Here is a 12,862-nt window from a genome sequence, read left to right on the forward strand (position 1 = left end):
AATTTTATTATGTTTGGTATTTGTCATGTCATTAGCATAGCAACCTGGTATATTGTCAGATAATTTGGGGAGGTTCCTTTAGAGTCAATCAGAACACCATCTACCACTGGAGAAAGAGTAGGAGAATTGGAAGTGACACCCTGAAGGTACCGTCATATAAGGCAAGTTAAAATAGGAAGATAGGGCAGAGAATCTAATACAAAACTAATAGTTTCCAAAGCCCAAACCCTAATAAAAGGGAGCCTATGATCCTTTCCTCAGAAATAAACTGAATTGTGCAAACTGAATACAACTAAAGCAACAACAAATCCAGACTCAGCTAAATTACAGAATAGATTGACTGAAATCCCCACTTTTATGACCTAAAAGAATAAACAGGGCACAGGCATTATTTACCTCATCTCTATTGTTTTTTGTTTATTTTACACACAATGTCCAGATTGCAACCTAAAGTAAAAATATGAAAAAGGCAAGAAAATGTGACCCACTCTTAAGAGAGTAAATAGTCAATACAATCAGACTCAGAGATGGCCCAGATTTAAAATTATTAGGCCAGCTTTGAAATAAGTAATGGAAAAGTTGGACAATATATGTGAACAGTTAGGAGATTTAGTCAAATAGAAATCATAAAAAAAGAACTAAATGGCAATGCTAAACATGATTGTCAGTGATAAACAGTTCACTTGATGGGCATATAATTATGCCAGACATAAAAGAGAAAGTAAGTGAACTTTAGAAAACGTCATTAAAAATTATCCAAACTAAAATATAATGGGTAAAAAGACTGCTAAAGAAAAAAGTGTCCCAAGATCTGCATGATAATATCAAACAGTCTAACATGGGTTAATTACATGCTGGAAATAAGGTATAGAAGAAATACCTGAAGAGATAATAAATTAATGTGAGATATACCTACCATGGAAAAATTAAACTGCTAAAAATTAAGTGAAAAACTTGAGAACAGCCAGAAGAGGAAGGAAAACACATTAGATTCGGTGAAAAGAAAAATACCTTGATACAGTGAAACAAACTTAAAAGTTATGGCTGAAGTAAGAAGACAACAGAATTAAACCTCTGAAGTAAAATGCCTGTCAATCAAATTCTATGGTAGCAAAAACTTTCATCAAAGATGAAGACATCTGAAATTAAATAGCTATTAAATAAAGACATTTGAAAACTGAAAAATACTGTCAGTACAAGAAACAGTAAAGACTTTTTTTTATTATGTTGGAAGAAAATATACAGCAGTTAGAAACCAAGTTTTATGATAAGTGAAGAACATGAGAATGAGTGAATATGCTGATAAATATAAATCTCTTTAAAGACTACTGACACTTAAAAATAAACATAACAATGTAATATGGGGTTTACAGTGTATGTAGATATAAATTATATGAGCAATTGCACAAATGGTGGGAGGGTGATAACTTAAGCACTGATATCAACAGTTATAGAACACTGGACCCCACATCAGAATATATATTCTTTTTGAGTACATGTGGAGTATTCAGGGACTTTTTAGGTTTTAATCTTCTAAACAGATGATTTAAGTACTCTTTAAAATATTCTTAATTAAAGTTTATTGGGGTGACAATTGTTAGTAAAGTTACACACATTTCATGTGTGCAATTCTGTAATACATCATCTATATATCACATTTTGTGTTCTGAATTAAAAAAATACACATTGTTTGCAGTATTCTGTTCAGCTAAGAATATAAAACATTTTCTTTAGTATTTCCCAAAAGACCTGTTACCAAATGTATTAATGTAATATTGACACATTGTGCATTATTCACCATTTTGAAACTTTTATAATATTTACCTTTATTCTTCCTGGAAGTTACAAAGGGGGATGGGAATACCTTGACACATATAATCACAGATACATATGCATCTCCTTCAATGAATTATGGAATAGAAATACACTGTCAGATATACGTAGCTGAAGACGTGCCCTGAGAAGCCACTGACATATTTTCCAGAGCTCTCATTTCCCGCCCATTCCTCTGGCATCCCCAAAAAGATCTTGGAAGGTACAGACAATTAATTATATCTGAAAGTGATTATTCTCTCCTCCTGTTTTTCCCTTTAGCTAATGCCTCATGATTCATTTTCAAGATTCTGCTGAAGTTATGGATGTTAAACAGTCTGTACTTTAGTTTGAAGCTCCATTAAATAAATTTTAGAATCAAAAAGCTATTTTTTAAAAGCCAAAAACTTTTAACGTATACTTACAAAATCTGCAGAATAGTGTGCTAGAAAATAACATCAAGCAGATCAGCTGTTTTTAAATAATTTCCAACTTTTTAAAAAATTAAAGTTTATTGGGGTGACAATGGTTAGTAAAATTACATAGGTTTCAAGGGTGTAATTCTGTAATACATCATCTATATATCACATTGTGTTTCACCACCCAGTCAGTTCTCCCTCCATCACCACATATTTAATCCTATTTACCCTTATCTACCATTACAACTTTTCTGTTCTTAAAATGCAAGTACATATGATTTTTACTCAAAATCGCTGAGGTATATGGAAAATGTTCACCAAATACAGAAATTTTCAGAGAGCTACATATTTTGTGCTCTATGGCCTGTCTTTACATTCTCTTGCTTAGGTGAATATTTGTGCAGCCGATGCCACATCATCACTAATACCTTGGAGAGCCCTTTTATCTGTGAGAGTGGGAAATAGAAACTAATACAAAATAGTGCATACAGGAAATTTGTACACAGAGAGGTGGTGACATTCTGGGTCTTGGGTATCATTATGTCTTTTAATGTTCTTTAATAAGGATGCACCATTTTTCTGTAATGATGCATTTATTCCTCAGGGTATTAATAATAATTGGCAAAAAGCATGTAACCTTTTTAAGAGCATCAGTAGTTAATCTCAAGATTGCCATGAAAATCAGTGTAATCATTTTACTTTGGATTACTCAGATATGAGTTTTCCTCAAAATTCCTGAGCAGCTCACAGGATGACCTAATCATTTCTGAGTTGAACCATTACTGATCTTTCTCTGTTGAGGAGGATAAGAACTCAGTTTAGGTCATCCCCAACTTTCAGAAAGAGCAGTGATTGTAAATAAAGAATTAGTACCAGTTAGTGCAGCAATGCTAAGTTAATAGAATTTATTTTTCTTAACTATCACTGTTAAAAACATTTTTTTCTTTAAAAGAAAATAAAGCTATTATGTCATAATGTATCTTAAGCCATAATCATGTTTATTTATCAACTAAGCACCTATTTATATATTGATAATGTGATTTACCTTTTTTTTTTTTTTTAATTAAATTTATTGGGGTGACAATTGTTAGCAAAATTACATAGATTTCAGGTGTACAATTCTGTATTACATCATCTATAAATCCCATTGTGTGTTCATCACCCAGAGTCAGTTCTCCTTCCATCACCATATATTCGATCCCCCTTACCCTCATCTCCCATCCCCCACCCCTCACCCCCCTTACCCTCTGGCAACCACTAAACTATTGTCTGTGTCTATGAGTTTCTGTTTCTCATTTGTTTGTCTTGTTCTTTTGGTGATTTACCTTTAACGGTCACAAAAATGCAATTCATTTTTGCCCTTCAAATATAATATGGAGCACAAATCAAAAATACTGGCTATATCTACAGTAGATATTACATAATTCCCCAGAATTGCAAAGTAACTTTTGATTTTATGAGAATCACATAGTTTTTAGATTGCAAAAAAATGCCATATAATCTACAGTATAAGAAGACACACAAAAATGCAAGCATTATGTATCATGTCATTCAGTGGGTCCAGTAAAACAGCCCAAAATACAAGAGGGGCTTTTGATGAATATTGGACACTTAACAGACTATGAATCAGCTTGTGTTTCTACTCTTATTTCCCTTAATATTTATTAATAAACATAGTAGTAAGTGAATCACTTAAAGCTGGAGAACACTAATGACTAATGGGAAATATTTCATACTGGTGGTCTATTTCCCAAAGTAGGATGTTTCTGTACAAATAAAGACAAGAAGCAGCCCATAGTAGTACATTCTGGAGATTTAAAATTTCCAGTACATCAAGGATGGATCACAGAATCAGAAAATGGAAACAAGAAAAAGTACCTAGATAATTAATCAACTAGAGATAAAATAGAGCCTGCTGGACAAAGAGAAACTGTTGGAGTATGGCCATCAACAAAGTTGCATATCTCAAGTGCAAATCTCAAGTAGCAACCAACGTTAAAGTGAGAGGAATAACACACCTAGGTTGGGAATACTTGCACCTTATATATTAATAATCACCACACTGTGACATCCTTCACCTTGTCCAAAGATGATTATATTATAAAACCAATTTAAAGAGTAAGATGCACCAGAAAAATTACAGCAAACCAAGCACTAAGAAACATTTTCATGAAATGTTAAAGATTTCTACCTCTAAATATGAGTACTACCTCAGTCCAAAACAAATACAAAAGCTACGAAAATACCATTTGGAATCATAAACAGAATGCAACAAAGATATTCTACTTTTCCTTCCATGCGTGCGCTGTTATTCTTACCAGTATCTTTCTTCTGTCATTTCTTTACCCCTACAGAAAACACTTTCATGGTAGGAAGGATGTTAAGAAAACTCCGCAATGGCTATTCGAGCCTCTAGCCTAACATGTGGTCCAACTAACTGTGCTTTATGCTTCTGCAGTAGCACCCATCTACAGCTTTTAAATGATTTTTGGTCCCCAAGGTGCTCTGCATAGCTCAGCAAAAAAAAAGTGCAGGCCCGATTTACCTTGGGAATCATTAAGTTGCTTAGGAGTTTCTTTCCAAAACATTATCGTATGTAATCACTTTAGATAATTTGGAGTAGGAAAAAATCGTCTAATGTACCACCAAGATATTCCAAGTTGCAACATGTCTTACTAACTAGCATAAATAGAAAATTGCAGTATCCTCGAACTGGGAACAATTTTTTGCAACTTGACAGGATACAGGAATTAAAGGTAAACCAAAGTTTATTTAAGCAAAGGCAAAAACTAGAGCAAAATAAAATAACTGAAATAAGTACACCCTTCTTCATTAGTCACATGCATAATGCAGAGTACTTACAAGAAACTAATACTTATAGAAAAGACTCTGAAAATACTTAAAAATGAGCAACTTATGGCTTTGTTTATTTAATGGTTGTGTAGACTGTATTAATGAAAAGCATTAAATTGATGTATTTGTTCTAGTTACTAAAAGTGTGATCTTACATTTCAATGATGAATCACTAGAAAGTTTTTCCATTTTGTTGAAATATTTTTATCCTCTATCAGGTTAGGCAGATAGTGTTTGTTGCCTGGGTGGCCTGATCTTTCATTGCAAACTCCAGACGGCTGTGGTAAGCCCATTATCTAAACTGGTCTTTTTATGTACCATTCCTTCACTCTGTATTCCAAGCATTATTTACGTACCTTTTATATCTACCGCTCTCATATAACACTGAACCTGCTGCCACAAGAATTACGTGATGTATTTATCTAAATAAAGTGCATCTGCTTTGGTATATTGTCAATTTCATTTTCTGAGTTCCGCTTTAAAAGTCTACAGTGCATTTTGTTTTATTTTTTAACTTAGAATTGTGAGATGCCATGTGATAAATCAAGGTAATAAATAGGAAGCCTATTTCTCTCACCTGTGTAGAAGAACAGTGGGAGTTATGCTCTGGAGTCATGTAATTTGGGGTTACCCCACCCGCAGCTCTCTGATGGTGGCCGCTGACCACTGAAGGAGGCGCCATGAGATGTGAAATGAAACACAGCTGAAAGCTTCTGGTCTTATATTCATCTGGGCCTGCGCAATTCCACACTCTGGCTAATTTTTCTCAATTGCTGATTCCTGGCTCTCTACTTCAGATTTTAATAGTTGCTTTTGCTGCCTTGACTTTGGGCAAACATTTCCAAATTCCTTTTGGTTTATGATATTTCAGTTGTTCATGAAGCTTTTGACTCAGTTTCCCCTGAATTTGGACCCTTTCATTACTGCAGATTTTATCATCAATCTCATCCTCAAGTTAAGTAGAAGTTCACCAGACAGAATAAAGAGTTGAAAGTATTTAGAAATGCCGCAGAATTGTTTAGAATATGCCTTAAATATCCCCCCTTTTTTTTCATTTAAACTCACTCCCAGGTAGTCCCTACACACCTACACACACATACTCACATGCACTCAATATTTGGTTAACATTTCAATACTACCTTGCAAATAATCTGCCACTTTGTATTGTATTGTGTGTATGTGTTTACAGGTGAGGGTTGGAGGCTGCCACACGAAATTGTGAGTTTCTATGGGGCAAACGCTTCACTTTTGCTTCCCCTACAATATTGCGTGCCTAAGTGCTACTACATATATGTGCAATTAAGTTGAAGGAAAATGGCTGCTTTTTCAGGGAGATGGCAGAACATGTATTTTTACAAGACATACCTCCCCACCTAGGTAGAACTTACAGTGCCAGAAATACAGCTGAATGAATGAAGGATTCCAATACAAAACACAGATCTCACGGACTCAAACATACATTCCTGGTATGCAAACTGGTATTCTATCACCTCTACAAAATCTACTCCTGTGTGTTTCTGCTGATTCTTACCCGCTGAACAATCTCTGTGTCGAGCGGGAGACCCTGCTCGGTGCGCCATTTGTCGGGCGGGGCGGCCTGCGGGGTCTCTGCTCCCGCTCCCCATACAAGAACGCAGGATATGGTGAGGCCAAAAAGGAACACCCACGGAGCCATAGATGGGGGAGTCATACCACTATATTCTCGCTGGCGGCATCCGCCTTTCTGCAATCCGCTCTTGTCAGCTCAGCCACCATCTTCTTGCTAGCCCCCATTCTTCTCTTCTTCAAGCGTAGCCACAGCAGTTATATTAGTGGCCAATGGCTCACTGGTTACAGCTGACGGCCAACTAGCCACAGCTGATGGCCATGCAATCACAGTTGATGGCCATTTACTACCTGAGCCAGCACCTGTCTATGTGAGGCCGAGAGCCTGGAAACTGCTTTCTGGGGCTCTGTCCCCACACTCTGCCTCACCAAGTGTTGACAAATGTCACTGCTGCTACCTTTTGCAAAGAATGAAAGAACATCTTCCAGAAACTGTTGCCACATGGCCCCCTTTCCAGTTCACTAGGGGGCCATGTGGCAACAGTTTCTGGAAGATGTTCTTTCATTCTTTGCAAAGGGTCTTTAGTCTGGTATTGTATGATGCCACATACAGTATATCTGTCATGGGCAGTCCCCACTGGAAACACTTAACTTTATATAAAAGGATTCAGGAGTGAAATAAATCATGGTAACTGTTGGGGGTGGGTGGGTGTAGGCATCCTGATGCTCCTACTTGCAAATGCCCAGGATTGTTTCTTATCATCCCTCTTTGTAAGAACACTGCACATCACTTGGAAAACCTATTCCCATTCCATATACTCTTGGAGCACTATCAACCTCTGCACTGCATTTACCCCCAATGTAGGGGAACACATATAATCCAGGCTGGGTCACTTGGAGTCCTTCCCGTAATTTCTGAGTTGAAAATAGAAGGAAGGATTCCCACCTTCTTGAATCTTAAGTGTAAGCTTATAGGGTTCTCATTAGTCATTTCTCACCGTGTGGAGAAGCTTTATGTAGGAAAAAAAAAAAAAAAGGAACCTCGTAAAAACTAGCAGAGATAAGAGATAGTCCTGTAAGTACTGAATCCCAGAGTCAGTGCCTGAGTCCTGATTCTATTTTTTTCTCCGTTGGTGTTATGAGGTGCTCCAGTACAGGTGTAGCTCAGAGATATCACAGATTCAGTTCCACACACTATAATAAAGAGAGTATCACAATAAAGCAAATCATAATCTTTTTTGCTGGTGGAGGGTCTTGCCTTCAATTTATTAAAAAAAAAAAAAAAAAAAGCAACACCTGTGAAACATAATAAATGCAATAAAACTAGGTGTGCCTGTATTCCTTCCAGCTGAGAAAAGGTATTTCTTTTGTTTTTCATTTTCCTTCAGGTGATTTGAGTTGTGATTCTTACCACTTGCATCTAAAGGCAAACAACTATTGCTGTGATTGTTGGCTGGTAATATAGGAGCACATACTGTTTGCAGTCTATTTTAATCTTGAAACGCTCAGAATATGAACCTTCTAAACTCGGGAAGTTTAGATCACCTCACAAAATGGTGGTGTCTCTCTAAAATATCATAGGTACTTTTGAGATTGTAAGCTATTTTTCTAAGTCAAAACAATTTTTTAAGCCAAAGATGCTGTCCATTCCAGCTCTTTGTAAAGTGTTATGCTCAAAAACACCAGTTAGCAATGAAATTTACATCTTATTGCTTTGTACTAGGTTATAAAAATGTATTTGTCCTTTTTTAATCCTGTTGGCCTTAGAGATAAAACTTTGCACAGTAAAGTTTACCTCCAGGCTCTTGCCACTTCCTCTGTCCTGACATTTTTGACATACAGGGAAGAACAGACCTCTGGGTTAAGTCTGACAGTTAAGAAGAGAATATGAAAAGTATATTGTACAGGCTGAAAACAAAATATGAGTAAGTGGCACATTAATACAAATGTATTATGATTAGCATAAGGACAGTTGCCCTACCTTAGCACAAGGAGGTTGTGAGATATCTTTCCCTTGTAAAAGCTGTACACTGAAGTGGATATTTCCTAACCCAGGGAAGGAACATGTAATGCCATTTTGTTCCATCTGAGCTACATATTCCAGGAGAGACATCATTGTTTATAGCTGACATCTGTTCCTATTGGCTGATGCCCATAAAATAGCAGTTATTAAATTGTTCAAAGTCCTGAATATCATTCCAGGATTTCAAGAATGACTGAAGGGGAAGACCTAGAGAGAGAGGGGGAATATTGCTAAGAAGAAACTTTCAAAAAATAATAATAAAACCAAGAAATTATTACAGTGAGGACTCTCTAAGATATCTAGAAATTGCATAATATTTACATAGCTAATTTTGTTACTCATAACTTATTTTTTCACAACGGTAATAAAGTAATTAAAATGAGAAAGCTTTCCTTCCTTCTTTCCTTCCTTCTTTTCTTCCTTCCTTCCTTCTCATTCATCTTTTCCCATCTCAAAAAACTGGGAATGGAATGCAGAGATAGAGAGAAGAGAAGGCAAAATCTGGATTTTGTTTATTTATTTATTTATATTTATTTATTTATTTATTTTTATTAGTTTCAGATGTACAAAGCAATGTAATAGTTAGACATTTACACCCCTCACAAAGTGATAACCCCCCCCAATCTCCTACCTCTCTGACATCATATATAGCTGTTACAATACCATTGACTATATTCCCTATGCTGTACTCCATATCCCATGATTAATATATATACAGTATGTCAAAAAAATGTATACAAATTTTAAGAAAGGAAAAAACTGTACTAAAATTGTAATAATGTATACTGATAACAAAAGATGAATACAAGCCATGTACACATTTTTTTGGTATCCCAGTATATATTTAATTACAGTTGACATTCAATATTATTCTACTTCAGCTTCAGGTATACAGCACAATGGTCAGGCATCTACACAATCTATGAAGTGAACCCCTGATGAGTCTAGTGCCCATCTGGCACCTTATATATGAAATACAGTATAGGGAATATAATCAATAATGTAAAAATCTGGATTTTAAAAAGAAAAGACTGAGGTCCAGCCTGGGACGTGTGTTAGTGTTGGTCTGGAGTGGGCACTTACATTTTTTTCCCTGATTTTTTTTCTCTCATTTACAAGATGGATATACCACAATTTATACTAATTCTTCTAAATTTCTACCAATTGATTTCGGAAAATGACTTTATAAGTCCGCCTTGCACCCAATTTTGAGCTATCTTTGAGACCCACATCCCAATAATAGTTAAATTGCCTGGAGGAAAGGTGATAAATAATTTATTTTTTGTTTATACAGACTGAGACCAGATATATACTAAAATGTTCAATAAATATACATTGGAAGAAATTGGCAGACATTTCAGACTACTTTCTTCTTAAAAAGAAAAAAGTTATGAACTCCCATGATGCATGTAGATACTAATTTTATAATCCTGCTTTCCTTTTCAGAAGCATTTGAAAATCTGGAAAAACAGATTCTGTCTAAAAACAATATGTGAGACGGGCCCAGAGACATTTCTGTAAGTGACATCACGATGGCTGCCCAAGGAGAACCCCAAGTTCAGTTCAAAATTGTATTGGTTGTTGTTGGTGGGACTGGGAAAACTACATTTGTGAAATGTCACCTGACTGGCGAATTTGAGAAGTATGTAGCTATCTTCGGTGTTCAAGTCCATCCCCTCGTGTTTCATACCAACAGAGGACCTATTAAGTTCAATGTGTGGGATACCGCTGGTCAGGAGAAATTTGGTGGACTGACAGATGGCTATTACATCCAAGCCCAGTGTGCCATTATAATGTTTGATGTAACTTCCAGAGTAACTTACAAGAATGTGCCTAACTGTCATAGAGATCTGGTACGAGTATGTGAAAACATCATCATTGTGCTGTGTGGCAATAAAGTGGATGGATATTAAAGACAGGAAAGTGAAGGCAAAATCAACTGTCTTCCACCAAAAGAAGAATCTTCAGCACTAGGACATCTCTGCCAAAAGTAACTACAACTTTGAAAAACCCTTCCTCTGGCTTGCTCGAAAACTCATCGGAGACCCTAACTTGAAGTTCGCTGCCATGCCTGCCCTTGCCCCACCAGAGGTTGTCCTGGATCCCGCCTTGCTAGCACAGTACGAGCATGACCTAGACGTTGCTCAGAAAACTGCCCTCCTGGATGAGGATGACAACCTGTGAAAGTGAAGCTGGGGCCCAGCATCAGAAGTCTAGTTTTATAGGCAACTGTCCTGTGATGTCAGCGGTGCAGCGTGTTTGCCACTTTATTACATAGCTAAGCAGAACATGTGCTTAATCTTTGGGATGCTGAAGGAGATGGATGGGCTTCGGAGTCAGTGTGGCAGTTAAAAATACCTTCCTTTTTTGGACCTGCATATTTAGCTGTTTCAGAACACAGTTGGTTCCTTATTGAATTTCAAATACAAGACTGCTACCGTCACATAACAATATTCAGTAGGGAGATCATGTTTGTTTCTGTCATTCCCATTCCTTTTCGTTTAGAATCAGAATAAAGTTGTATTTCAAATATCTAACAAAAATAAAAAATAAAAATAATAAAAAATAACAATATGTGAGCATTTTTTTTACTTTGTTTTAAGATTGTAGTCAGGAGAAAAACACTAGACAAGACTCATTTTCAAAAGCTGACTGAGTTGTAAGCCTAGATTGAATTTAAAGGAGTAAATTGAAATGACTCTTTTTTTTTTTTTTTTTGCATATAAATAATTTTTTTTTTTAACCCACAGAAAGAACTATGCAAATGATTCATTGGAGTATTCCACACTTGCCAATGGATATGGAAGTTCAGCTTGTCAACACACTGCTAGAATTGGGACAGCTATGAGTATTTCCTAATATTTATAATCAAAGTGCTCAATTCATTTTACCTTAACCCTTATAAGAGCAGACATCTAGAAAATAGAGTACCTTATCTCATTAGTTAAAGTGAATGGCTCATTCCTCTTGATTGCTATAATTTATTTGTAAATTAGGAATATTGATCCCCCTGACAACATTCATACTTTATATGAGAATGTATTTTGATCATATGTTTTGATCTGAAAATAAAGAAAGCCTGTCATTTTAATAGGCATTGCTGCTTGTAAAATAAAACAACACATTAACAAGGACAGCAGCATAAAGTACACCAAGTAAAAAACAAACAAACAAACAAACAAAACAAACCTTTTCAGTTACTGTATTTTGGTTTCTATATTATTTATTGTAATGTATATTAGACTTTTTATTTACTATCATTATATGATCAAATAATTACCAAATATTGATAAAAAACAAATGAAGAAGACTCTAAACTTGAAACACACTGGTAGTTGAAAATTAATTAAATAGTGAAAAATAATATTTAAAATGAGAAAAAAATATGTAAGTTCTAAAACTGTGAAGATTGCTTTGTCTAAAGATCATGACAAGCTTGGTGTTTAGGCTTTAGAAGGGTTCTATGATTAAATTAGTTGTCCACAGTCAGGAGAAGAGCGGTGTGTGTGTGTTGTGTATGTGTTTTATGAAGGCTTATTTAATATAGCCTATGATTAATTCAACAAATACCTGTGAGTATCAACTTTCTGTGAAGTTACTGTGATATGCTTTCTGCAGTAGAGGACCTTAGAGTTTAGAAAAGAAAAGGCATTGAGTTCTAAAACTATAATTGAAGCTAGAGTGTGAGAATTGTGGAATTTGGAATTCAGAGAAAGCATAGTACAGGGGAGGCAATTCCTGTTCTGTGTCCAGATCTGGCTTTCCAACGGACTCCGTTCCTTGTTATTGGGAGTTGGCGAATAAGTTAATGTTATGTCCCTCAGTTTGTATTTCTGTGAAATAGTGATGAAAGCAAACTTAAGAGCTACTGTGAATAGCCTTCAACATATATTGATTGAATGTTACTTTCAATTAAGTATGTGAAAGATACAAATCAGGAGAGAACCACAAATATTTTGGCTAAAATTAGGAAAATGCATAAACACAAACAACTTAAAAACACATACATATGTACAAAATAACTGGTAGCACTTTTTCTTCATGTATTTTATACGTGCTATGCCATAAAACCAGCCAGATAAATTAATTTTCTTCATAAATTAATGTCTCTTAGAAATAAACAATATTTTCTTTATAAAATCTGAAACTTAAAACAGATTCTTACATGTTTCATTAGATTATACTGCAATCATTATTTTCCATCACAGAC

General features: G+C 35.5%; 1 protein-coding gene across 1 annotated transcript; it reads left to right on the forward strand.

Annotated features, from left to right (window-relative positions):
- Window positions 1-10,174: 10,174 nt before the first annotated feature.
- On the forward strand, window positions 10,175-10,836 carry LOC109445566 (GTP-binding nuclear protein Ran). The gene is given in 2 exon segments (XM_019728037.2): window positions 10,175-10,553; window positions 10,555-10,836. Coding segments are annotated over 2 exon segments (651 nt in total). The 5' UTR covers window positions 10,175-10,184.
- Window positions 10,837-12,862: the final 2,026 nt, after the last annotated feature.

The sequence above is a fragment of the Rhinolophus sinicus genome, linkage group LG03 (genome assembly GCF_036562045.2).
Source record: "Rhinolophus sinicus isolate RSC01 linkage group LG03, ASM3656204v1, whole genome shotgun sequence".
Taxonomy (NCBI): Eukaryota; Metazoa; Chordata; class Mammalia; order Chiroptera; family Rhinolophidae; genus Rhinolophus; species Rhinolophus sinicus.